This window comes from Oncorhynchus keta, chromosome 6 (assembly GCF_023373465.1).
Source record: "Oncorhynchus keta strain PuntledgeMale-10-30-2019 chromosome 6, Oket_V2, whole genome shotgun sequence".
Taxonomy (NCBI): domain Eukaryota; kingdom Metazoa; phylum Chordata; class Actinopteri; order Salmoniformes; family Salmonidae; genus Oncorhynchus; species Oncorhynchus keta.
In genome coordinates this window covers 15,996,058-16,023,470 of record NC_068426.1, presented here as the reverse complement: position 1 = coordinate 16,023,470, position 27,413 = coordinate 15,996,058, and the positions used below count along the sequence as shown (strand labels likewise).

Genomic DNA, 27,413 nt, shown 5'->3' with positions numbered 1-27,413 from the left:
TCACCCTTCATTGACCCCAACATATACATTCCTTATACATGTAAAGTCATCAATAAGTTGTAGCCATGGTAACATGAATAGGTATATTTCAAGTCAGAATCCAACAACTGTTAAAGATATATATATTAAATAATATTCAAACAGCATGTGATCATTTTTTAAGCGTTACATGCATGTGGTCCCTGGAGGGCTGTGAAGGTATTAAAAAGAGCAATGCTGGTAATTATTCATTTGGCCAAGTTAAGCTAGGCGTCCGTGGGGTACATTGGATTCGGTCCACAGGGTAAAATCCTCAAAAGGGCCCTAAACCCTCTGAGATTAGTGTGTGTGTGTGCGCGCGCGTGCGTGTGTGTGTGTAAATTATTAAACAAAGGTTGATCCCTGCGCATATCGTATAACAGATATTTAGTGCTCTTTGTTGAGAAGAGTTTGAAGAAAAAACAGACTTCCATCCCAGTGAGCCATTGAGCCAGTGAGCCTTCACAATCAGCCTCCATGATGAGCTAAACCTCAAAAAAACACCATCCTCTCTGTTGCTTTTCCTCCACCTCCTCTTTTCTCTCATCACCCCCTCGCTCTTTCTCTCTCTTCATCCCTTCTCTGTGGATAGAGCGCCGCGATGAGTGACATTCTGCTTCACAGCCCATAAACTCAGTGTCTAAAACCAGCAAACGCTGAAAGAATGTTTTTTATTCAGAATACAAGAGGCCCTATGTGAAAGAGTTAGGGCCTCGTCGCCCCTCCCCTGCACTCTTTTATTTTGTTACTCTTTCCATCGCCCCTCTCTCTGCTGTGTGAGCGAGTCAGTGCAGTCAGGACTTGCCGACTGTCTCCCCTGCCGCGGAAATGCGGATCTCTTCCCAGAAATCCTATTAAATGGAACCGATTTTTATAAGAAAAGGATTTGCATTTTAAGCAATCCTCCCCCCTCACTGACACCCCCAGACATCATCCTCTGTGGCTTAATCCCACGATTAGCCCCTTGAAGAGTTAAACAGGCATCCGAGTGACGCAGCTGTAATCTACAGGCCAATCGGCCTCTACTCCAGAAACACTTGTTCTCTCTCTCTCTCTCTCTCTCTCTCTCTCTCTCTCTCTCTCTCTCTCTCTCTCTCTCTCTCTCTCTCTCTCTTTCTCTCTCACACTCTCTCTCTCTCTTTCTGTTTCTTCACTCTCTCTCTCACACTCTCTCTCTCTGATGAAGTTGCCTCTGCAGACTGTGGCCTCGTCCTGGAATGGAAATGTGTCTGGTGGAAGGTAGTCTGGTGGAAGGTAGTCTGGTGGAAGGTAGTCTGGTGGAAGGCAGTCTGGTGGAAGGTAGTCTGGTGGATGGTAGTCTGGTGGAAGGTAGTCTGGTGGAAGGCAGTCTGGTGGATGGTAGTCTGGTGGAAGGTAGTCTGGTGGAAGGTAGTCTGGTGGACGGTAAGTCTGGTGGACAGTAGTCTGGTGGAAGGTAGTCTGGTGGAATGTAGTCTGGTGGAAGGTAGTCTGGTGGACGCTAGTCTGGTGGAAGGTAGTCTGGTGGAAGGTAGTCTGGTGGACGGTAGTCTGGTGGAAGGTAGTCTGGTGGAAGGTAGTCTGGTGGAAGGTAGTCTGGTGGATGGTAGTCTGGTGGAAGGTAGTCTGGTGGAAGGCAGGCTGGTGGAAGGCAGTCTGGTGGAAGGCAGTCTGGTGGAAGGCAGTCTGGTGGAAGGCAGTCTGGTGGAAGGTAGTCTGGTGGAAGGTAGTCTGGTGGACGGTAGTCTGGTGGAAGGTAGTCTGGTGGATGGTAGTCTGGTGGAAGGTAGTCTGGTGGATGGTAGTCTGGTGGAAGGTAGTCTGGTGGATGGTAGTCTGGTGGAAGGCAGTCTGGTGGAAGGCAGTCTGGTGGAAGGTAGTCTGGTGGAAGGCAGTCTGGTGGAAGGTAGTCTTGTTCGAAGGCAGTCTGGTGGAAGGCAGTCTGGTGGAAGGTAGTCTGGTAGAAGGCAGTCTGGTGGAAGGCAGTCTGGTGGAAGGTAGTCTGGTGGAAGGTAGTCTGGTGGATGGTAGTCTGGTGGAAGGTAGTCTGGTGGATGGTAGTCTGGTGGAAGGTAGTCTGGTGGACGGTAGTCTGGTGGAAGGCAGTCTGGTGGACGGCAGTCTGGTGGAAGGTAGTCTGGTGGAAGGCAGTCTGGTGGAAGGTAGTCTGGTGGACGGTAGTCTGGTGGACGGTAGTCTGGTGGAAGGTAGTCTGGTGGAAGGTAGTCTGGTGGAAGGCAGGCTGGTGGACGGCAGTCTGGTGGAAGGTAGTCTGGTGGAAGGTAGTCTGGTGGAAGGTAGTCTGGTGGAAGGCAGTTTGGTGGACGGCAGTCTGGTGGAAGGTAGTCTGGTGGAAGGTAGTCTGGTGGAAGGTAGTCTGGTGGACGGTAGTCTGGTGGAAGGTAGTCTGGTGGAAGGTAGTCTGGTGGACGGTAGTCTGGTGGACGGTAGTCTGGTGGACGGTAGTCTGGTGGAAGGTAGTCTGGTGGACGGTAGTCTGGTGGAAGGTAGTCTGGTGGACGGTAGTCTGGTGGACGGTAGTCTGGTGGAAGGTAGTCTGGTGGAAGGTAGTCTGGTGGACGGTAGTCTGGTGGACGGTAGTCTGGTGGACGGTAGTCTGGTGGAAGGTAGTCTGGTGGAAGATAGTCTGGTGGAAGGCAGTCTGGTGGAAGGTAGTCTGGTGGAAGGCAGTCTGGTGGAAGGTAGTCTGGTGGACGGCAGTCTGGTGGAAGGCAGTCTGGTGGACGGCAGTCTGGTGGACGGCAGTCTGGTGGAAGGTAGTCTGGTGGATGGTAGTCTGGTGGAAGGTAGTCTGGTGGAAGGTAGTCTGGTGGAAGGTAGTCTGGTGGAAGGTAGTCTGGTGGACGGTAGTCTGGTGGAAGGTAGTCTGGTGGAAGGTAGTCTGGTGGACGGTAGTCTGGTGGACGGTAGTCTGGTGGACGGTAGTCTGGTGGAAGGTAGTCTGGTGGAAGGTAGTCTGGTGGACGGTAGTCTGGTGGAAGGTAGCCTGGTGGAAGGTAGTCTGGTGGACGGTAGTCTGGTGGACGGTAGTCTGGTGGAAGGTAGTCTGGTGGAAGGTAGTCTGGTGGAAGGTAGTCTGGTGGAAGGTAGTCTGGTGGAAGGTAGTCTGGTGGACGGTAGTCTGGTGGAAGGTAGTCTGGTGGACGGTAGTCTGGTGGACGGTAGTCTGGTGGAAGGTAGTCTGGTGGAAGGTAGTCTGGTGGATGGTAGTCTGGTGGAAGGTAGTCTGGTGGACGGTAGTCTGGTGGACGGTAGTCTGGTGGAAGGTAGTCTGGTGGAAGGTAGTCTGGTGGACGGTAGTCTGGTGGAAGGTAGTCTGGTGGAAGGTAGTCTGGTGGAAGGTAGTCTGGTGGAAGGTAGTCTGGTGGAAGGTAGTCTGGTGGACGGTAGTCTGGTGGAAGGTAGTCTGGTGGACGGTAGTCTGGTGGACGGTAGTCTGGTGGAAGGTAGTCTGGTGGACGGTAGTCTGGTGGAAGGCAGTCTGGTGGAAGGTAGTCTGGTGGAAGGTAGTCTGGTGGACGGTAGTCTGGTGGAAGGTAGTCTGGTGGAAGGTAGTCTGGTGGAAGGTAGTCTGGTGGACGGTAGTCTGGTGGAAGGTAGTCTGGTGGACGGTAGTCTGGTGGACGGTAGTCTGGTGGAAGGTAGTCTGGTGGAAGGTAGTCTGGTGGACGGTAGTCTGGTGGAAGGTAGTCTGGTGGACGGTAGTCTGGTGGAAGGTAGTCTGGTGGAAGGTAGTCTGGTGGAAGGTAGTCTGGTGGAAGGTAGTCTGGTGGACGGTAGTCTGGTGGAAGGTAGTCTGGTGGACGGTAGTCTGGTGGACGGTAGTCTGGTGGAAGGTAGTCTGGTGGACGGTAGTCTGGTGGAAGGTAGTCTGGTGGAAGGCAGTCTGGTGGAAGGTAGTCTGGTGGAAGGTAGTCTGGTGGACGGTAGTCTGGTGGAAGGTAGTCTGGTGGAAGGTAGTCTGGTGGACGGCAGTCTGGTGGAAGGTAGTCTGGTGGACGGCAGTCTGGTGGAAGGCAGTCTGGTGGACGGCAGTCTGGTGGACGGCAGTCTGGTGGAAGGTAGTCTGGTGGATGGTAGTCTGGTGGAAGGTAGTCTGGTGGAAGGTAGTCTGGTGGAAGGTAGTCTGGTGGAAGGTAGTCTGGTGGACGGTAGTCTGGTGGAAGGTAGTCTGGTGGAAGGTAGTCTGGTGGACGGTAGTCTGGTGGACGGTAGTCTGGTGGAAGGTAGTCTGGTGGAAGGTAGTCTGGTGGAAGGTAGTCTGGTGGAAGGTAGTCTGGTGGAAGGTAGTCTGGTGGATGGTAGTCTGGTGGAAGGTAGTCTGGTGGACGGTAGTCTGGTGGACGGTAGTCTGGTGGAAGGTAGTCTGGTGGAAGGTAGTCTGGTGGACGGTAGTCTGGTGGAAGGTAGTCTGGTGGACGGTAGTCTGGTGGAAGGTAGTCTGGTGGAAGGTAGTCTGGTGGAAGGTAGTCTGGTGGACGGTAGTCTGGTGGAAGGTAGTCTGGTGGACGGTAGTCTGGTGGACGGTAGTCTGGTGGAAGGTAGTCTGGTGGACGGTAGTCTGGTGGAAGGTAGTCTGGTGGAAGGCAGTCTGGTGGAAGGTAGTCTGGTGGAAGGTAGTCTGGTGGACGGTAGTCTGGTGGAAGGTAGTCTGGTGGAAGGTAGTCTGGTGGAAGGTAGTCTGGTGGACGGTAGTCTGGTGGAAGGTAGTCTGGTGGATGGCAGTCTGGTGGAAGGTAGTCTGGTGGAAGGTAGTCTGGTGGAAGGTAGTCTGGTGGACGGTAGTCTGGTGGAAGGCAGTCTGGTGGATGATGGGAATGAAACAGCCACCCAGCCCACCACCACCACCCCTCCAAGCCATGCATCAATGTCAGTGACACGCTGACAGGCTGGCATGGGGCGAGGCAGGCGACCCTAGTGCTCTCCCCTGCTCCTCCACCCACATGCCACTCAATGTGAGAGGGAGCACACAGAGGAGAGGGAATGAGGCCACAGCCTATCAAATAGGACAGAGCAAGAGAATGACTCTTATGGAGAGGGTCATTTCTGTCAGAGGGTGTCGAGGAGAGACTGTTATCATGTCAAGTAGAAATTACAAATGGGCTGACAAAAAGTGAGAGGGTGTGTGTGTGTTTTAATGTGTGTGTGCAGTAGGTTCCCAACCTTTTCCAGTTACTGTACCACCAATTTAATTTTGCTCTGCCGGGAGTACCCGTGAAGTACCCACTCATGTACATTATACCAGTGAGCCTATGGTCTCATGAGTCTTCTCAAGTACTCAAGTCCTAATATCCCTGGTTGGGAACCACTGCAGTAGGTGATCTGCACCTGGCTGTGAGACAGATGTGTGCTGTGTGCTGTGATTCATACAAACACTCACACACACACAGAGCATACACACACACACACACACACACACAGAGCATACACACACACACACACACACACACACACACACACACACACACACACACACACACACACACACACACACACACACACACAAACACACACACACACACACACACACACACAGAGCATACACACACACACACACACACACACACACAGAGCATACACACACACACACACACACACACACACACAGAGCATACACACACACACACACACACACACACACACACACACACACACACACACAGAGCATACACACACACACACACACACACACACACACACACACAGAGCATACACACACACACACACACACACACATCACACACACACACACACACACACACACACACACACACACACACACACACACACAGAGCATACACACACACACACACACACACACACACACACACACACACAGCATACACACACACACACACATACACACACACACACACACACAGAGCATACACACACACACACACACACACACACACACAGAGCATACACATTACATGTTCACACTAGTAATTTCATCCATCATCATACAAGGTTTCGTACAAGGCCTTATTTCAATGTGGAACCTAAAAACCTTCCAAAAGTGTTTAGTGCTTCAAACCCCCCTGTCTTAAGCCTCTAAGAACAGAGAACATTGGAAGGAAGATCTTGAGCTGAAGATCTTGAGGAGGTGTCAAATGAAAGAGGAGACCCATGGAAGTACTCTGTTGTATCAGGGCTTGGATGTGCAGATCTTTCAATGGTTTATTTAGCCTGAGTCTGTTGTGCCATTCAGACCGACTGTCCTCCAGCGTCAAGCTGTCCACCTCCCACTGCGGATTAGTCACTGTGTGTGTGTGTGTGTGTGTGTGTGTGTGTGTGTGTGTGTGTGTGTGTGTGTGTGTGTGTGTGTGTGTGTGTGTGTGTGTGTGTGTGTGTGTGTGTGTGTGTGTGTGTGTGTGTGTGAGTGAGGTATATCTGTATGTTTTCTCTTGTGAAAATATCTATATACAGCTGTAATACAGTTTGTATTACTCTATAACCAATGAGGACCCCAACGTTGATATGGTTAGTATGGCAGACGCTAGCGAGTGGAACCTGACAGTAGATGTTGGTCATATTATTTCTGCAGTCGATGTGAGTACTTTTGCGTCAGAGCTACATAAGTGCGTATGTAGAAGTGTGTGTGAGAGCTGACCTTTTCTTTGGTTTATGTCTCGGTATTTAGTGTGCTGGAGAATCTCCCAGTCGGTCTGACATGGGTGGGTGGGGGGGGTCAAGCTTGAACAACAGAACCACAAAAAGGAAAAGAACCACTAAAACACACTACAGTCAACATGCTGACAGCATATGGAGATTGTGCACACTTTGAAAACAGTCCTGTGTGTCCCCTTCAACACACGATGATAATCGTGAACTACTCTTTATAAACTTGTTATAAACCCTTATAAACATAATGAGTTATCTCTGTCACGTTTCTTACCATTGAGTCCCTATCAGTTAAACTTAAACAATTACAGAGAAGCAAGGCTCCCTTTGATTTGAGGTTGACTTAATCCTAAACCCTTTGTTCTAAACATCAACAGTGACTCTGGTTTAGTTGCGATGCCTATCAAACCATGCCAACTGTACCACTGTCTTCCTCAGTAGTCGGTGAGGCTCCTTGATCATGTAGAAAGCTGTTCCACTGTGTGTCTCTCTCTAGGGAAGGGAGGGAGCTTCTTTGTTCCACTCCAGCTCTCCTTAATTGGTCTTTTATGAAGTTTAATCTCACCCATAGCTCAGTGTCTTTTGTTAGCCAGGGAGGGAGATGTGGGAAGTCATCTGGACTCTTTCAGATCCCCCCCTTTGGTGTGAGATTAGCTACAGAACTAAAATCCAACCAGGGAGAAGAAAAAGCCCAGAACATTACTACTGTCAACTCTTGAACAATCTCAGCAATTAGCTCACTGCAACGTGACATAAATGTTGAGTTAAAGCTGCAATATGTAACTTTTGGGGTGACCCGACCAAATTCATGTAGAAATTGGAGTTATAAATATGTTATTCTCATTGAACGCAAGTCTAAGAAGTGGTATATCTGTTCTATGTGTGCTATTTCTATGCTTCACATTCATACATTTAGTTTTGCGTCTTTTACTTTAGGTTTTGCCAAATATAATGAACAGTGGTTTAGATGGTACATTGATTCTCTACACTATACTTGCTTGTTTTGTCACATAAACTGAAATTAGGCAAACTATTCTAATTTTAGCAACCAGGAAATGGCAGAGCAATTTCTGCATAGTGCACCTTTAATATTTTCCAATGTTCTGCAGACAACAGTCTATGAATGTTTAAAACTGTTGTCTGTTGTGTGGAAATTCTGCTGTTTCTACTTGAATAAGTTCTGCTGTGGCACTGACATTTCAGCCACCATATTACAACGTTACCCAACATTCCAGGCATTGAGTCAATTGTAACTTGCACATTTCTGAGCCCAAATGAATGCCAGACATGTAGGGTAGGTTTAATACACTTAATCCCCACTGCTAAGGTCAGCCATTTTGGTTCACAGCTGTGTTATTCAACTCTGGCTGAACACCCACACAGAACGGACCCTGTCCAGTAGCCAGCTCCCTACAGTAACTGGGTCAGGTGATGTCCTGGGAGAGGAGAGAACAAGGACAGTAGTACCACCGGGCTGTTTGACATCCCTGAAGAGGAATAGATGAGTTGGAGTAGGAATAAAGGAGGAAATCTCTCTCTCTCTCTCTCTCTCTCTCTCTCTCTCTCCCTCTCCCTCCCTCCCTCCCTCCCTCCCTCCCTCCCTCCCTCCCTCCCTCCCTCCCTCCCTCCCTCCCTCCCTCCCTCCCTCTCTCTCTCTCTCTCTCTCTCTCTCTCTCTCTCTCTCTCTCTCTCTCTCTCTCTCTCTCTCTAACACATGTAGACAGTCACACAGGTCCATGCGCTATCATCTTATGATAAGATTAGAGAGTGAAGTGTTATGTTTTTGTCAGAGGGCCTCTCACTCGGCCTGCTGAATGCACTGTGAGGATGTCAGTCCATCACTCCTCAGCTCCCTTCAGACCAGGAGAGAAGCAGGAAACGGGAAGGAGGGGAGTGGGATTATAGGAGAGGGGGAGACCTAATCTCACAGGCTCAACTCTATGGCAAACACACATAAACAGACACACATCAGGTTTTGAACATACACTACAGATGTAGGATCTTAATTTGAGACAGTTTGCTACAGCAGAAGAAAAATCCTGCAGCAACAGGAAATGTGAATTATTATGTGGATTATAATGAATGGACATTTGTAGGGATTGATACATTTTTCATTACGGCAAATCAAGTCTGAAATTTCTACGTGGAAATCACAAACTTTAAAACCCTTTTAAAAACTCAAATACACTGCAAGTTTTCATTTCCTGCTGTGAAGGACAATTCTCAGCAACAAAAGTGTGATCAAATTAAGATCTTACATCTGTATTGTGATATATGACGCACACTCTTGTGCTTGAAGACACACACACACACACACACACACACACACACACACACACACACACACACACACACACACACACACACACACACACACACACACACACACACACACACACACACACACACGAAGACTGCAAGGTGGTGTCTTAGTGGCCAAATGCCCTGATAAGCTCCACTAGTCTTTTTTCATCTCTCCTTCTCTGCCTTCATCTGTTTCTGTCTGTTTCTCCCTCCCAGCACTCCCATACATCCTTAACCCAGGTCAGCGCTGTCCAACACTCCTGCACTCTTCTCCTCACCCCTGACTTTCTCTTTCCCTCTCCTCTTAGCATGTTCTCCCATCCTACCCTAACCAGAATCTCTGTTCTCTCCTTCTCAGCCACCTTCCCACTTTATCTCTTCTCTATCTCTCCTCGCTCCTTCTCTCTCTAGGCGTGTAGGGGGTAATTGGCACTCTGGTTTTCCTTAATTAAAGCATGGGTCTAATTGTAGCCAATGCAGAGTGAAGGCTCACAGGCCTATCATTTCCTTATGACACTCCAGAGCAGCCAGAGAGAGAGAGAAAGAGAGGAAAAGCGAGAAAGTGGAAGACCAAGTAGCAGAGAGGTAGAGAGGAAAGTGAAGAAGTCGGTCTGTAATTAAAGAGAGGGTTTGTGTTCCAACTCTGAATAGGTTGGGTCATGCAGCAGCTATCATATTCAAGGTCACTTATTTAAAGACTGGAGACGTGGGTTTATTCACCTGCTGTGTGGAGTGGATGGAGTTGGAGTCTTTGGAACAGAGCTGGTAGTATGGTAGGGTTCTTCTACAGTAGGGAGAGCCCTGTCCGGAGTCTTTACTGCTCTTTGAGGTCGTGGAAGGTTCGGAGTCTTTACTGATCTCTAGGGATGTGGAAGTTCAGGAGTATTTACTGCTCTCTAGGGATGTCAAAGTTCAGGAGTCTTTACTGATCTCTAGGGATGTGGAAGTTCAGGAGTCTTTACTGCTCTCTGAGGTGGTGGAAGGTCAGGAGTCTTTACTGCTCTCTAGGGAGGTGGAAGGTCAGGAGTCTTTACTGATCTCTAGGGAGGTGGAAGTTCAGGAGTCTGTACTGCTCTCTGAGGTGGTGGAAGGTCAGGAGTCTTTACTGCTCTCTGAGGTGGTGGAAGGTCAGGAGTCTTTACTGCTCTCTGAGGTGGTGGAAGGACAGGAGTCTTTACTGCTCTCTGAGGTGGTGGAAGGTCAAGAGTCTTTACTGCTCTCTGATGTGGTGGAAGGTCAAGAGTCTTTACTGCTCTCTGAGGTGGTGGAAGGTCAAGAGTCTTTACTGCTCTCTGATGTGGTGGAAGGTCAGGAGTCTGTACTGATCTCTGAGGTGGTGGAAGGTCAGGAGTCTTTACTGCTCTCTGGAGTGGTGGAAGAACAGGAGTCTTTACTGCTCTCTGAGGTGGTGGAAGGTCAGGAGTCTTTACTGCTCTCTGGAGTGGTGGAAGGTCAGGAGTCTTTACTGATCTCTAGGGAGGTGGAGGATCAGGAGTCTTTACTGATCTCTAGGGAGGTGGAAGTTCAGGAGTCTTTACTGATCTCTAGGGAGGTGGAGGATCAGGAGTCTTTACTGATCTCTAGGGATGTGGAAGTTCAGGAGTCTTTACTGCTCTCTGAGGTGGTGGAAGGTCAGGAGTCTTTACTGCTCTCTAGGGAGGTGGAAGGTCAGGAGTCTTTACTGATCTCTAGGGATGTGGAAGTTCAGGAGTCTTTACTCCTCTCTGAGGTGGTGGAAGGTCAGGAGTCTTCACTGCTCTCTAGGGAGGTGGAAGGTCAGGAGTCTGTACTGCTCTCTGAGGTGGTGGAAGGTCAGGAGTCTTTACTGCTCTCTGAGGTGGTGGAAGGACAGGAGTCTTTACTGATATCTAGGGAGGTGGAGGATCAGGAGTCTTTACTGCTCTCTAGGGAGGTGGAGGATCAGGAGTCTTTACTGATCTCTGGAGTGGTGGAAGGTAAGGAGTCTTTACTGCTCTCTAGGGAGGTGGAGGATCAGGAGTCTTTACTGATCTCTAGGGAGGTGGAGGATCAGGAGTCTTTACTGCTCTCTAGGGAGGTGGAGGATCAGGAGTCTTTACTGATCTCTGGAGTGGTGGAAGGTAAGGAGTCTTTACTGCTCTCTAGGGAGGTGGAGGATCAGGAGTCTTTACTGATCTCTAGGGAGGTGGAGGATCAGGAGTCTTTACTGATCTCTGGAGTGGTGGAAGGTAAGGAGTCTTTACTGCTCCATCTCCAAAATCGAATTTGAATGAAAGGAAATATAATTGAATTCAGTGAGATTAAATTAAATTAAATTCAAAGGCCTATTCTATTCTATATTAGATGTAGTCTATACAAATATACATCTTGTACATAAAACATCAAACATGTTGTTAATTACATGCATACAAAATATTGTTGAAATAATTGTTTTTCCCTGATGAAGGAAAATGAAACCTGTATGTGAATACTCTAATTTCAATTATATTTAGTTTCACCCTCAAGTTGACCCCAAAGCCTTCAAAAAGAATCCAATCAAAAGAAATGGTTGGTGGAAATATACTGTAACTGGCTATTCTAAGCACAAAGGTTAAAATAGTTTATGAACATTGTTCCCAGAGAAATGGTATCTGGAAGTGTGACCTGTCAGATATAATTCAACTCTCATGTTATATGACTGACTGGAATTAATTTGAATTGTACTCAGTTAAATCTTCTTCCTGTCACTCAAACTCAAATTCTATATCCTGTGAGGTGTGGCCAAATCAGTTTCAATTTCAACTCATGAGTTGGATGGGAGTCAATTCCAATATTCTGAATTGATCCCAACCCTGCACGGTGCTATCTAGAACCTAAAAGGGTTCTTTGGTCGTCCCCATAGGAGCATCATTTGAAGAACCCTTTTTGGTTCCAGGTAGAACCCTTTTGGGTTCCATGAAAAACCCGTCCCACAGAGGGTTCTACCTGGAACCAACAAGGGTTCTCCAATGGGGACAGCCAAAGAACCCCTTTGGAACCCTTTTTTCTAAGAGTGTGGTGTGTGTTTGTGTGTGTGTGTGTCTGTGTGTGTCTGTGTGTGTGTGTGTCTGTGCATGTGTGTGTGTGTTCAGTCAGCCCCAGTGTGTTCAGTCGGTCCCAGTGTGTTCAGTCGGTCCCAGTGTGTTCATTCAGTCCCAGTGTGTTCAGTCGGTCCCAGTGTGTTCAGTCGGTCCCAGTGTGTTCATTCAGTCCCAGTGTGTTCATTCAGTTCCAGTGTGTTCAGTCGGCCCCAGTGTGTTCAGTCGGCCCCAGTGTGTTCAGTCGGCCCCAGTGTGTTCAGTCGGCCCCAGTGTGTTCAGTCGGCCCCAGTGTGTTCAGTCAGTCCCAGTGTGTTCAGTCGGCCCCAGTGTGTTCAGTCGGCCCCAGTGTGTTCAGTCGGCCCCAGTGTGTTCAGTCAGTCCCAGTGTGTTCAGTCGGCCCCAGTGTGTTCAGTCGGCCCCAGTGTGTTCAGTCGGTCCCAGGGTGTTCAGTCAGTCCCATCTCAATGATATCCTCCATTTACTGTTGGATGGGCTGTACTGTATTATATAGTTTTACATGTCTGTACATGCATCTATATAAACCCTCAGACAAACACACACATGCATCCTGTCTCATAAAACATAATGATAGAGCAGTGATAAACACTGATTACACACACACCTCATACACCCGGCTGCCGTACCAGGCTGTGCCTGGAGGGGGTGACTGCTTTGCTTCTGCTGCTCCTTATAAATGATCATCATAGGACATCAGCAGGAGCAGGTGAGGAATGGCACAGTGTGTATATGGGTGCGCACGTGACTCAATTCTAAAGTGGTGCACCAGTTACCACCATGAAGACGCTGTATAATTTGTTTTCCTGTGAACTTGAGGCAGAACACAAACTGGGGAAACACCTCACCACCATACCTTCCCATTCCTCCATTCCCCAAGGATGGAGTTACACTTTACACTCCTGTCTAAAGCTGAGAGCGACCCTGCCGCTCCCTACATCAGCCCTCATCCTCCTCAACCCTTCACCCCTCATCCTCCTCAATCCTTCACCCCTCATCCTCCTCAACCCTTCACCCCTCATCCTCCTCAACCCTTCACCCTCATCCTCCTCAACCCTTCACCCCTCATCCTCCTCAACCCTTCACCCCTCATCCTCCTCAACCCTTCATCCCTCATCCTCCTCAACCCTTCACCCCTCATCCTCCTCAACCCTTCACCCCTCATCCTCCTCAACCCTTCACCCCTCATCTCCTCAACCCTTCACCCCTCATCCTCCCCTCAACCCTTCACCCCTCATCCTCCTCAACCCTTCACCCCTCATCCTCCTCAACCCTTCACCCCTCATCCTCCTCAACCCTTCACCCCTCATCCTCCTCAACCCATCATCCCTCATCCTCCTCAACCCTTCACCCCTCATCCTCCTCAACCCATCATCCCTCATCCTCCTCAACCCTTCACCCCTCATCCTCCTTACCCTTCATCCTCCTCCCCCCTTCACCCCTCATCCTCCTTACCCTTCATCCTCCTCAACCCTTCCCCCTCTTCCTCCTCTCCCCTTCATCCCTCATCCTCCTCAACCCTTCACCCTTCATCCTCCTCAACCTCCTCACTCATGATCCTCCTCAACCTCCTCACTCATCATCCTCCTCTACCTCCTCACTCATCATCCTCCTCTACCTCCTCACCCATCATCCTCCTCTACCTCCTCACTCATCATCCTCCTCTACTTCCTCACCCATCATCCTCCTCTACCTCCTCACTCATCATCTTCCTCTACCTCCTCACTCATCATCCTCCTCTACCTCCTCACTCATCATCCTCCTCTACCTCCTCACCCATCATCCTCCTCTACCTCCTCACTCATCATCCTCCTCTACCTCCTCACCCATCATCCTCCTCTACCTCCTCACCCATCATCCTCCTCCATCTCCTCACCCCCCCCCAACTCAACTCTCCTTGCCTCCCGGGTGTCCATCTCTTTATTCAGGGTGTTGGACTGTGGTTATCAGCCCTCTGCAGCCTGCTAGTCCCAGGGAAGGATGGGAGAAGAGTGTAGTTGAGAGACGGAGGGAAGGAGGGAGAAAGAGAGGGACGGAGATGTCAGGGCTCTCAGGGACTGTCAATGGAGAAAGCGAGAGATATGGAGAGAGAGAGAGAGAGAGAGAGAGAGAGAGAGAGAGAGAGAGAGAGGAAGTGTTTAGCCTGTCAGAGACAGGGAGGGAAGACTGTTAAATCCAGGCACAGGTATCAAATGAGCCTCAGTGTAACGACAATCTGTCAAACCTGCAGGATTCTTATCAAATTGGAATTATTGATGGCATGATTCTGCTGTGTTCTAAAGACAGCTCACCCAGAGACACACACGTGATAGAAACCTTTCATTCTATCTTTCCAAAAGCAGACTGTGCCAGAGAGTGTACCAAGATAGATACAAGTAATTCCCTTTTGAGACAAAGGCAGGGTGGGGTGAGAGAGAGGAAGGAAGGAATTGAAGAGATAAAGAGAGATGTTGTTATTTGTGCACGGTGCTCTGAGGAGGTGTAATCATAGATCAAAGGAAGCCTGGTAGTGGGGGAGACGGCGTGGGCACGGCTGGGGATGGTCAGGTGACTGGCTTACCTGCAGACAGCCTGACCCCTGCAGGGAAACCCCTTAGGGATGGACAAACAGGACATGGTTTTAAACACACCACTGAGCTTCAGATGGAAGGAAACCTCATCCCATCAATAACTAATGGTCAGCTCACAATACAGGAGCGAGCCAGTCTACTGAGGAACAGCTGGGGGAAGAGACATTTTCACAGGAAAAGAAATCATTTCAGTTCCGCTTGCCTGTGATATTTCTGCATTGTTCCTCTTCCGTTCTCAATCCGTATTGAATTACTCAATCATAGCAGAAATGTTCTGGCTGTAAGAGAGCTGGTACTCGGCCGACGCTTCAGGAGATTACACAAAATCATTTCATTTTTAATCACAGCTCACGGCTGGAGGGGTGTGCATGTTGTTCAGTAGGTGTAGGCGCTATACAATCGTGTTTGTGTGTGCACTGTGAATACATGAGAGTGAGCTTGAGTGTTGTGTGTCTGTTGTGTTGTGTATGTGCAATTGGAATATCCCCTTGTTCCCACAGCTAGTCCCAATGTCCCCCTCTCCCCCTGAGGACAGAGAGGTTTCTCAGCAGGTTATTTTTCATCTAGAAACAAGGGGGAGGCATTAAGCCAGACCTGTATGATTCTGACCACAGACATGGAGGAGGGGAGGGAGGGTGGGAGGGAGGGAGGAGCGGGAGGGAGGGAGGAGCGGGAGGGAGGGAGGGGGGGGTGGGAGGGAGGGAGGGAGGGAGTGGGAAAGAACAGGGTCTATTTGGCACAGAACTCTGTTTTTCACTGTCTAATGTCTCTCTCAGTAGTGACGTATCATCAACCCCCCGGTACATTGAAGCAGTGGGTATAGCTAGAGCTACTTGATTTATACATGACACAGTTCTACTGCCTCAACCGGTGTGTATATCTGTATTAAAATGTCTCTGAGTCTACTGTTGAAGTGTGTGTGTCCTTAGCATGTTGTTACATGTCTGTCTTCACAGAGGTCCTGATGAACACTAAGACAGAGACGTCAGATCTCAGATGGACCGTCTACTCCCATGACAACCCTCAGGTGTGTATACTGACCCCCAAAATGGATCCTCTCATTATCTTCTAATTTCTTTCTGGGAGATTCTCAATTGGAAAAAAGTCTGTCCTCTCCTCAGCTCCTCTGATCCTCCTGGACCCGGAAACCGAGGTCGAGTGTCAATTCGTTAGTAGGTGAACGGAGGGCTATGCTCCCCTCCTCGATTACCTACTTCTGCAGAGGATTCACAAGAGCAAAACGAGTTGCGATTCTTCCTACACTCACAAAAGTTCCTTAATAATAAAGACATTTCAATTGAAAAGTTCCAAAATAATAAAGACATTTCAAGTCATATTAGGTCCTATATACAGTATTGTAATGATGTGCAAATAGTTAAAGTACAAAAGGGAAAATAAATAAGCATGAATATAGATTGGATTTACAATGGTGTTTGTTCTTCACTGGTTGCCCTTTTCTTGTGGCAACAGGTCACACATCTTGCTGCTAGATATGGGAGTTTATTTGTTTTCAAATTCTTTGTGGTTCTGTGTAGTCTGAGGAAAATACAGTTGAAGTCGGAAGTTTACATACACCTTAGCCAAATACATTTAAACTCAGTTTTTCACAATTCCTGACATTTAATGATAGTAAAAAAATCCCTGTCTTAGGTCAGTTCGGATCACCACTTTATTTTCGGAATCTGAAATGTCAGAATAATAGAGAATAATAGTAGAGAGGATGATTTATTTCCGCTTTTATTTCTTTCATCACATTCCCAGTTGGTCAGATGTTCACATACACTCAATTAGTATTTGGTAGCATTGCCTTTAAGTTGTTTAACTTGGGACAAACGTTTCGGGTAGCCTTCCACAAGCTTCCCACAATAAGTTGGGTGAATTTTGGCCCATTCCTCCTGACAGAGCTGGTGTAACTGAGTCAGGTTTGTAGGCCTCCTTGTTCGCACACGCTTCTTCAGTTCTGCCCACACATTTTCTATAGGATTGAGGTCAGGGATTTGTGATGGCCACTCCAATACCTTGACTTTGTTGTCCTTAAGCCATTTTGCCACAACTTTGGAAGTATGCTTGGGGTCATTGTCCATTTGGAAGACCCATTTGCGACCAAGCTTTAACTTCTTGACTGATGTCTTGAGATGTTGCTTCAATATATCCACGTAATTTTCCTACCTCGTGATGCCATCTATTATGTGAAGTGCACCAGTCCCTCCTGCAGCAAAGCACCCCCACAACATGATGCTGCCACCCCCGTGCTTCACGGTTGGGATGGTGTTCTTCGGCAAGCCTCACCCTTTTTCCTCCAAACATTACGATGGTCATTATGGCCAAACAGTCCTATTTTCATTTCATCAGACCAGAGGACATTTCTGCCAAAAATTTCTCCAAAAAGTACGATCTTTGTCCCCATGTGCAGTTGAAAACCGTAGTCTGGCTTTTTTTCTGGCGGTTTTGGAGCAGTGGCTTCTCCCTTGCAGGTACCTCTGTACCTGTTTCCTCCAGCATCTTTACAATGTCCTTTGCTGTTGTTTTTGGGGTTAATTTGCACTTTTCACGCCTCTCCTTTCTGAGCGGTATGACGACTGCATGGTGTTTATACTTGCGTACTATTGTGTGTACAGATGAACGTGGTACCTTCAGGTGCTTGGAAATTGGATGAACCAGACTTGTGGAGGTCTACCATTTTTTTCTGAGGTCTTGGCTGATTACTTTTGATTTACCCATGATGTCAATACGATTATGATTTTTCAATGCCAATACCGATACCGATTATTCTGATTAATTGGCCGATTTTTATACATATATATTTGTGAAAATGACAATGACAACAATACTGAATGAACAATAAACTTAATATAATACATCAATAAAATCTATTTAGTCTCAAATAAATAATGAAACATGTTCAATTTGGTTTAAATAATGCAAAAACAAAGTGTTGGAGAAGAAAGTAAAAGAGGAATATGTGCCATGTAAAAAAGCTAACGTTTAAGTTCCTTGCTCAGAACATATGAAAGCTGGTGGTTCTTTTTAACATGAGTCTTCAATATTCCCAGATAAGAAGTTTTAGGTTGTAGTTATTATAGGAATTATAGGACTATTTCTCTCTATACTGTTTGTATTTCATATACTTTGACTATTGGATGTTCTAATAGGTACTTTTGTATTGCCAGCCTAATCTCGGGAGTTGATAGGCTTGAAGTCATAAACAGCGCAATGAAGAGCTGCTGGCAAACGCAGTAACGTGCTGTTTGAATGAATGCTTACGAACCTGCTGCTGCCTACCACCGCTCAGTCAGACTGCTCTATCAAATATCAAATCATAGACTTAATTATAACATAATAACACACAGAAATACGAGCCTTTGGTCATTAATATGGTCAAATCCGGAAACTATCATTTCGAAAACAAAGTGTTTATTCTTTCAGTGAAATACGGAACTGTTCCGTATTTTATCTAACGGGTGGCATCCATCAGTCTAAATATTCCTGTTACATTGCACAACCTTCAATGTTGTGTCATAATTATGTAAAATTCTGGCAAATTAGTTTGCAAAGAGCCAGGCGGCCCAAACTGTTGCATATAACCTGACTCTGCAATGAACGCAAGAGAAGTGACATAATTTCCCTAGTTTAATATTGCATGCTAACCTGATTAACTAAATATGCAGGTTAAAAAAAATATACTTCTGTGTGTTGATTTAAAGAAAGGCATTGATGTTTATGGTTAGGTACATTTGTGCAACGATTGTGGTTTTTTCGCAAATGCGCTTTTGTTAAATCATCCCCCATTTGGCGAAGTTGGCTGTCTTTGTTAGGAAGAAATACTCAGAACACAGTTCGCAACGAGCCAGGCGGCCCAAACTGCTGCATATACCCTGACTCTGTTGCACAGAACGCAAGAGAAGTGACACAATTTCCCTAGTTCAAAGAAATTCATGTTAGCAGGCAATATTAACGAAATATGTAGGTTTAAAAATATATACTTGTATATTGATTTTAAGAAAGGCGTTGATGTTTATGGTTCGGTACACATTGGTGCAACTACAGTGCTTTTTTCGCGAACGCGCTTGTTAAATCACCCGTTTGGCGAAGTAGGCTATGATTCAATGATAAATTAACCATGCACCGCATCGATTATATGTAACGCAGGACAAGATAGATAAACTAGTAATATAATCAACCATGTGTAGTTAACTAGTGATTATGTTAAGATTGATTGTTTTTTATAAGATACGTTTAATGCTAGCAGCACCTTACCTTGGCTCCTTGCTGCACTCGCATAACAGGTAGTCAGCCTGCCACGCAGTCTCCTCGTGGAGTGCAATGTAATCGGCCATGATCGGTGTCCATAAACGCCGATTACCGATTGTTATGAAAACTTGAAGTCGACCCTAATTAATCCGCCATTCCGATTAATCGGTCGACCTCTACCCTCCAATTGACTCAAATTAGGTCAATTAGCTTATCAGAAGCTTCTAAAGCCATGACATCATTTTATGGAATTTTCCAAGCTGTTTAAAGGCACAGTCAACTTAGTGTATGTAAACTTCTGACCCACTAGAATTGTGATACAGTGAATTATAAGTTAAATAATCTGTCTGTAAACAATTGTTGGAACAATTACTTGTGTCATGCACAAAGTAGATGTCCTAACTGACTAGCCAAAACTATAGTTTGTTAACAAGAAATTTGTGGAGTGATTGGAAAACGAGTTTTAATGACTCCAACCTAAGTGTTTGTAAACTTCCGACTTCAACTGTATGTGTCTCTAATCTGGTCATACATTTGGCGGGAGGTTAAAGATGCAGCTCAGTTTCCATCTCATTTGGTGGGCAGTGTGCACATAGCCTGTCTTCTCTTGAGAGCCACTCTCTCTCTGTAGACCTTGGGTCCATCCAATCCTGGGTCCATCCTCCTACCTTTGAACTCTCTTTATACCCTGCATACCTACTATATAATGATGTGTCATTGATGGTATTGCTATCGAACCATCTCTTCTCCTCACTTCCTGCCCCTTGTCTCAGTGGGAGGAGGTGAGTGGTCTGGACGAGGAGAACAATAGCGTGAGGACCTATCAGATCTGCCAGATGGATGGCGCCTCCAGCCATTGGCTGCGCAGCGGGCTGATCCAGCGTCGGGGAGCGTCCCAGGTGTACGTGGAGCTGCGCTTCACCATGATCGAGTGTTCATCCAGAGTCACACACCACCGCAGCTGCAAGGAGACCTTCAACCTCTTCTACTACCAGGCCGACTCTGACGAGGCTACACCCACTCACCCATCCTGGATGGAGAACCCCTATACTAAGGTACACAGCTACTGTACACACACACACACATCAACAGTCAACGACAAAACCCTCCTCGATGGGGAGAACCCCTACATCACGGTGAACAGCTGTACACATGCTGACATACACACCTACACTGAACACACACGGACCCACTGGAATGGGAGCTCTTCAAGTAGACTTTTGGGATGTTGGATTCCATGTAGAGATATTACTTCCTGTGTTTGTGTTGACCGCCTCCCTCCTGTCATCCTGTAGGTGGACACAGTGGCTGCAGACTTCCTGCTGAGGAAGGGCGGGGAGCGTAAGTTCAATGTGAAGACGTTGCGACTGGGGCCTCTGTCTAAGAGGGGCTTCTACCTGGCCTTCCAGGCCCAGGGAGCCTGCATGGCCCTGCTGTCTGCCAGGGTGTTCTTCAAGAAGTGTCCCGCCCTGGCCAGCTCCCTGTCCTCCTTCCCTGAGACCGTGCCCCGTACCCTGGTGCAGGAGGCCCAGGGGGTGTGTGTGGACAACGCTGCCCAGCAGGGGCCCCGGCCACGCCCACCTAAACTCTTTTGTGGAGAGGACGGCCAATGGGTGGGCCAGCCCACTACCTCCTGTGGCTGTCTGCCCGGGTACGAGCCCGCCGACGGACACACCCGTTGCTCAGGTAAAGGGGGGTTTGAAGACAAGAGAGGATAATATGCTGTCTCATCTGTTTAGATGGGAAGCTATTCTCTCTGTCCTTTTACTCACTCACTCACTCACTCTCTCTCTCACGCTCTCACACTCACTCACTCATTCTCACCCTCTCTCTCCCTCTCTCTCACTCATTCTCACTCTCCCCCTCTCTCACGCTCTCTCACACTCACTCACTCATTCTCACCTCTCTCTCACTCTCTCTCTCTCTCTCTCTCTCTCTCTCGCTCTCTCACACTCACTCACTCACTCACTCATTCTCACCCTCTCTCTCACTCTCGCTCTCTCTCTCTCTCTCTCTCTCTCTCTCTCTCTCTCTCTCTCTCCCTCTCTCTCTCTCTCTCTCTCTCTCCTCTCTCTCTCTCTCTCTCTCTCTCTCTCTCTCTCTCTCTCTCTCTCTCTCTCTCTCTCTCTCTCTCTCTCACGCTCTCTCACGCTCACTCACTCATTCTCACTGTCTCTCTCTCTCACTCACTCACTCATTCTCACCCTCTCTCTCTCTCACCCTCTCTCACACTCACTCACCCATTCTCACCCTCTCTCTCTCTCTCTCACACTCTCATTCTCTCTCTCTCTCTCTCTCTCTCTCTCTCTCTCTCTCACGCTCTCTCACACTCACTCACTCATTCTCACTGTCTCTCTCTCTCACACACTCACTCATTCTCACCCTCTCTCTCTCTCACCCTCTCTCACACTCACTCACCCATTCTCACCCTCTCTCTCACGCTCTCTCACACTCACTCACTCTCTCCCCTCTCTCTCTCTCTCTCTCTCTCTCTCTCTCTCTCATTCTCACTCTCCCTCTCTCACGCTCTCTCACACTCACTCTCTTCTCACCCTCTCTCTCCCACTCTCTCTCTCTCTCTCTCATGCTCTCTCACACTCACTCACTCTCACCCCCTATCTCTCTCTCTCATGCTCTCTCACACTCACTCACTCATTCTCACCCCTTCTTTTTCTCTCTCTCTCTCTCTCTCTCTCTCTCTCTCTCTCTCTCTCTCTCTCTCTCTCTCTCTCTCTCTCTCTCCCCCCCCCTCTCTCTCTCTCTCACCCCCCCTCTCTCTCTCTCTCTCTGAACCCCCCCCCTCTCTCTCTCTATCTCTTACTCATACAGAGAGAGCTGAGGCTTAAACAATGAAACAATGGAGGCGCAGGGTGGGGATGGAGGGCAGGCGAGCGGGGGACAGAAGAGAAGAGGCTTACATAAGCAGTATTATACCAGTGAGAGTGATGGGGCTGGGCCTGGAATATTGAGGGGACTGAGAGAGGTCAGGGGGCGCAGGGCAGAGGGTAGAGATGAGGGCAGTGTCACAGGGCTAGGTGGCTTAGGGCGGCGTTTAGGACATTGTAGGACTGTTTGTCAGTCAGACCCAGTGAATCAGTCATTAATGGAGGGAGGAGAAGAGAGGAGAAGAGGGAGGAGAAGAGAGGAGAAGAGAGGAGAAGAGAGGAGGGAGGAGTAGACAAGAGGGAGGAGAAGAGGGAGGAGAAGAGAGGAGAAGAGGGAGGAGAAGAGAGGAGGAGGGAGGAGAAGAGAGGAGGAGGGAGGAGAAGAGAGGAGGGAGGAGAAGAGAAGAGGGATGAGAAGAGAAGAGGGAGGAGCAGAGAAGAGGGTGAAGATGAGAAGAGGGAGGAGAAGAGAGGAGGGAGGAGAAGAGAAGAGGGAGGAGAAGAGCGGAGGGAGGAGAAGAGGGAGGAAAAGAAGGGGGGGAAGAGAAGAGGGTGGGGAAGGGAGGAGAAGAGAGGAGAGGAGGGAGGAGAAGAGAGGAGGGAGGAGCAGAGAAGAGGGAGGAGAAGGGTGGAGAAGAGAGGAGGGAGGAGAAGAGAAGAGGAGGGAGGAGCAAAGAAGAGGGAGGAGAAGAGAAGAGGGAGGAGCAAAGAAGAGGGAGGAGAAGAGAAGATGGAGGAGAAGAGAGGAGGGCGGGGAAGGGAGGAGAAGAGAGGAGAGGAGAAGAGAGGAGGGAGGAGAAGAGAAGAAGAGGGAGGAGCAAAGAAGAGGGAGGAGGGAGAAGAGAAGAGGGAGGAGAAGAGAAGAGGGAGGAGAAGAGAAGGGGAGGGAGGAGCAAAGAAGAGGGAAGAGAAGAGAAGAGGGAGGAGAAGAGAAGAGGGAGGAGGGAGAAGAGAAGAGGGAGGAGAAGAGAAGAGGGAGGGAGGAGAAGAGAAGAGGGAGGAGAAGAGAAGAGGGAGGAGAAGAGAAGAGGGAGGAGAAGAGAAGAGGGAGGAGGGAGAAGAGAAGAAGATGGAGGAAAAGAAAGGAGGGAGAGTGAAGGCAAAGCATCTACTGTTAGTGGTACATCAAAGCCAATCTGACAACAGAGAGAGAAGCAGGGGGGTGCCCCTTGGGCACTACAACTCCCATAATGAGATGAATTATCCATGTACAGCCACACACACACACACAGGTGGAGAGGGACAGATGGACAGAAATGCAGATACAATGAACAATTCCATGGTGTTCTATCTTCCCCTCCTCCATGTCAGTGGTTAGATGTGGTATGATGCTGCTCTGACAGGTCCCTCTCAGCAGGTCGCTACTGGAACACAACAGCAGATGACTGAAAATGGAAGATAAGAGCACGATAAGGAAATACATCTCTGCCATTCTAACACACTCACACACACACACACACACACACACACACACACACACACACACACACACACACACACACACACACACACACACACACACACACACACACACACACACACACGCGCACACACACAATGCCACAGGCAGTGGGTTGCCTCTGTCTAGCTAATTAAAATTATGTGAACTTTCAATAAATTTCAATTTTTTTCCCGAAATCCCGGTTGGAAAATTCCCAGATTCAGGAAGGAATATGCAGGAAATCCGGAATCCTCCAACCAGGATTCTGTAAAACCAAGGAATTTTTTTGAAAGTTCCTGGAATTTTGCAACCCTAGTCACACACACACACTCTATCTCCTCCGCCTCTCTCTCTCCTCTCTCTCTCCTCCTCTCTCACCTCCTCTCGCTCACCCTCTCGCTCACCCTCTCTGTTTCTGTCTCTTAGCTCATCAGAATAAACACACAGCCATGCATATCATTCAGCAGACAGTGTTTTAGCTAACTTCTATTGCTGTCTTCTTGTTTTAATGTGTCTCTCCACCAGAGAAGAGGGAAGTGGGTGGTAAAAGGCAGTGTGTTTGTTGCTGTATTGAGAGTGTGCCATCAGCGGGAGGGGGGATAGGTCATAAAGCTCTTTAAGTGGCCCAGCTCGAGCCTATCTGTTAGCTATAAACCTCTCCCCCCTGCAGCATCCCACCAGCAGCCAGCCAGTTAGAGGGTATTTATGAACAGCACTCTGATGTCTCTGTCTCTGGGTGGCTGTGTTGCTCCCTGTGCTCTGGTCACAGAGGTTGGGCTTGTTAGGGGAAACTACAGATGTAGGATCTTCATTTGATCAGTCTTTTGTTGCAACAAAAAAGATCATGCAAAGCAGGAACTGCGAACTTGTAGTGTATTTGAGTTTTAGAAGGCTTTTAATGTTTGTAATTTCCACTTAGACATTTCAGACTTGATTTTCCCCACATAAAAAATGTATCAATCCCTATAAAAATGTCCATGAACTATAATCCACATAATAATGCACAGTTCATGTTGCTGCAGGTTTATTTTCCTGCTGTAGCAAACTGGCTCAAATGAAGATCCCACATCTATCAGTATGACCCTAAGAGCAGTTCCACTCTCTGTCAACGCCTTTCATTAAGATACATTGTAGACTATGCAATATCCAGGTACGATTTATTTGATGATTCTTTTGTGATTCTGTAGAGATAATTTTGTGTTGCACTCCGTAGCTGTTTGCACATGGTTTTAACCCCTGCACTGCTTGGGTACATGGGTTTTTACACAAAGGACCAGCTCAGACACAATAGGGAGAGAGGGAAAGAGAGAGAGAGGTATACAGGTATAGAGAAAGAGAGAGAGAGGTAGACAGAAAGAGAGAGAGACAGGTAGAGAGAGAGAGAGAGAGACGGGTAGAGGGAAAGAGAGAGACGGGTAGAGGGAAAGAGAGAGAGACAGGTAGAGAGAAAGAGAGAGAGACAGGTAGAGAGAAAGAGAGAGAGAGAGAGAGAGAGAGAGAGAGAGAGGTAGAGAGAAAGAGAGAGAGAGGGTAGACAGAAAGAGAGAGAGACAGGTAGAGAGAAAGAGAGAGAGACGGGTAGAGGGAAAGAGAGAGAGACAGGTAGAGAGACAGGTAGAGAGATAGAGAGAGAGAGGTAGACAGAAAGAGAGAGAGACCGGTAGAGAGAGAGAGAGAGAGAGAGAGAGAGAGAGAGAGAGAGAGAGATGGGTAGAGGGAAAGAGAGAGAGAGGTATACAAGTATAGAGAAAGATAGAGAGGTAGACAGAAAGAGAGAGAGACAGGTAGAGAGAGAGAGACGGGTAGAGAGAAAGAGAGAGAGACAGGTAGAGAGAAAGAGAGAGAGACAGGTAGAGAGAGAGAGACGGGTAGAGGGAAAGAGAGAGAGACAGGTAGAGAGAGAGAGAGACGGGTAGAGGGAAAGAGAGAGAGACAGGTAGAGAGAAAGAGAGAGAGAGAGGTAGACAGAAAGAGAGAGAGACAGGTAGAGAGAGAGAGAGACGGGTAGAGGGAAAGAGAGAGAGACAGGTAGAGAGAAGGAGAGAGAGACAGGTAGAGAGAGAGTGACGGGTAGAGGGAAAGAGAGAGAGACAGGTAGAGAGAAAGAGAGAGAGACAGGTAGAGAGAAAGAGAGAGAGACAGGTAGAGAGAAAGAGAGAGAGAGGTAGACAGAAAGAGAGAGAGACAGGTAGAGAGAGAGAGAGACGGGTAGAGGGAAAGAGAGAGAGACAGGTAGAGAGAAAGAGAGAGAGACAGGTAGAGAGAGAGAGAGGTAGAGAGAAAGAGAGAGAGACAGGTAGAGAGAGAGAGAGAGGTAGAGAGAGAGAGAGAGGTAGAGTGAAAGAGAGAAAGAGAGAGACAGGTAGAGAGAGAGAGAGGTAGAGAGAGAGAGAGTAGGGAGAGAGAGAGAGACAGGTAGAGAGAAAGAGAGAGAGAGAGGTAGGGAGAGAGAGAAGTAGGGAGAAAGAGAGCGGTAGGGGGAGAGAGAGAGAGAGATGTAGGGGGAGAGAGAGAGGGAGGGAGAGGGAGAGAGAGAGAGAGACAGGTAGAGAGAAAGAGAGAGAGACAGGTAGAGAGAAAGAGAGCAGTAGGGAGAGAGAGAGAGAGGTAGGGAGAGAGAGATAGAGGTAGGGAGAGAGAGAGGGAGGGAGAGAGAGAGAGAGGGACAGGTAGATAGAGAGAGAGGTAGGGAGAGAGAGAGAGAGACAGGTAGGGAGAAAGAGAGAGAGAGAGAGGGAGAGAGGTAGGGAGAGAGAGAGACAGGTAGAGAGAGAGAGAGACAGGTAGAGAGAAAGAGAGAGAGAGGTAGGGAGAGAGAGACAGGTAGAGAGAGAGAGAGAGAGAGAGGTAGGGAGAGAGAGAGGTAGGGAGAAAGAGAGCAGTAGGTAGAGAGAGATAGAGAGAGGGAGGGAGAAAGATAGGTAGAGAGAGAGAGAGACGGGTAGAGAGAAAGAGAGAGACAGGTAGGGAGAGAGAGGAGAGAGACAGGTAGAGAGAGAGAGGGGAGAGGGAAAGAGAGAGAGACAGAAAGGGAGAGAGAGAGGGTAGAGGAAAGAGAGAGAGACAGGTAGAGAGAAAGAGAGAGAGGTAGACAGAAAGAGAGAGAGAGGTAGAGAGAGAGAGAGACAGGTAGAGAGGAATGAGAGAGAGACAGGTAGAGGGAGGGAGAAGAGATATAGGGAGAGAGTGAGAGGTAGAGGGAAAGGGAGAGAGAGAGAGGTAGAGAGAAGAGAGAGACAGGTAGGAGAAGAGAGAGACAGGTAGAGAGAGAGAGAGAGGTAGAGAGAAGAGAGAGACAGGTAGAGAGAGAGAGAGAGGACAGGTAGGGAGAGAGAGACAGGTAGGGAGAGAGAGAGAGAGACAGGTAGAGAGAGAGAGAGTAGAGAGAAAGAGAGAGACAGGTAGAGAGAGAGAGAGAGAGAGAGAGAGAGGAGAGTGAGAGAGAAGAGAGAGAGAGACAGGTGGGGAGAGAGAGAGAGGTAGAGAGAGAGAGAGAGGGAGAGAGACAGACAGGTAGAGAGAGAGAGAGAGAGACAGGTAGTCAGAGAGAGAGAGAAGAGAAACAGGTAGGGGGAGAGAGAGAGAGAGATGAGGGGGGGAGAGAAAGAGAGAGAGAGGGAGAGAGAGAGATAGGTAGGAGAGAGAGAGAGACAGGTAGAGAGAGAGACAGGTAGGGAGAGAGGAGGTAGGGGGAGAGAGAGAGGATGGAGAAAGGGAGAGAGGTAGAGAGAGAGAGAGAGAGACAGGTAGATAGAGAGGAGGAGAGAGAGAGAGAGGGAGGGAGACAGGTAGGGAGAAAGAGAGGTAGGAGCGAGGGAGGGAGAGATAGGGAGAGAGAGACAGGTAGAGAGAGAGAGAGACAGGTAGGAGAAAGAGAGAGGGTAGGGAGAGAGAGACAGGTAGAGAGAGAGAGAGAGAGAGAGAGGTAGGGAGAGAGAGAGGTAGGGAGAAAGAGAGCAGTAGGTAGAGAGAGAGAGAGAGAGGGAGGGAGAAAGATAGGTAGAGAGAGAGACAGGTAGAGAGAAGAGAGAGATAGGTAGGGAGAGAGAGACAGGTAGGGAGAGAGAGAGACAGGTAGGGAGAGAGAGAGGTAGGGAGAAGAGGGTAGTAGGTAGAGAGAGATAGAGAGAGGGAGGGAGAAAGATAGGTAGGGAGAGAGAGAGACAGGTAGAGAGAGAGACAGGTAGGGAGAGAGACAGGTAGGGAGAGAGGGAGGTAGGGAGCGAGAGAGAGAGAGGGAGAAAGGAGAGAGAGAGAGAGAGAGAGA

General features: G+C 48.2%; 2 protein-coding genes and 1 long non-coding RNA gene across 3 annotated transcripts in view; all 3 read left to right on the top strand.

The window, feature by feature from the left end:
- Positions 1-27,413, top strand: part of LOC118381812 (ephrin type-B receptor 4a-like) — a 75,265-nt gene that overhangs the window by 8,194 nt on the left and 39,658 nt on the right. Inside the window, exons 2-4 of the mRNA XM_052520917.1 lie at positions 15,526-15,596; positions 19,594-19,875; positions 20,116-20,506. Of these exons, the coding sequence (XP_052376877.1) occupies positions 15,526-15,596; positions 19,594-19,875; positions 20,116-20,506 (744 nt within the window). The remainder of the gene's footprint in view (positions 1-15,525; positions 15,597-19,593; positions 19,876-20,115; positions 20,507-27,413) is intronic.
- LOC127930725 (uncharacterized) lies at positions 1,253-5,257 on the top strand. Its single transcript, XM_052520918.1, has 2 exons — positions 1,253-2,414; positions 3,615-5,257. The coding sequence occupies exons 1-2, from the start codon at positions 1,601-1,603 to the stop codon at positions 4,901-4,903; spliced, it is 2,103 nt and encodes a 700-aa protein (XP_052376878.1). The 5' UTR covers positions 1,253-1,600; the 3' UTR covers positions 4,904-5,257.
- On the top strand, positions 25,091-27,367 carry LOC127930726 (uncharacterized). Its single transcript, XR_008139062.1, has 3 exons — positions 25,091-25,993; positions 27,070-27,109; positions 27,258-27,367. It is a non-coding gene; the product is annotated as an uncharacterized LOC127930726 (long non-coding RNA).

Excerpts from the sequence above, each read along its gene's own strand:
- LOC127930725 (XM_052520918.1), top strand. The coding sequence starts at position 1,601 with ATGGTAGTCTGGTGGAAGGTAGTCTGGTGGAAGGCAGGCTGGTGGAAG. Across the intron at positions 2,415-3,614 it reads GGAAGGTAGTCTGGTGGAAG|GTAGTCTGGTGGACGGTAGT; the intron begins GTAGTCTGGTGG and ends GTCTGGTGGAAG.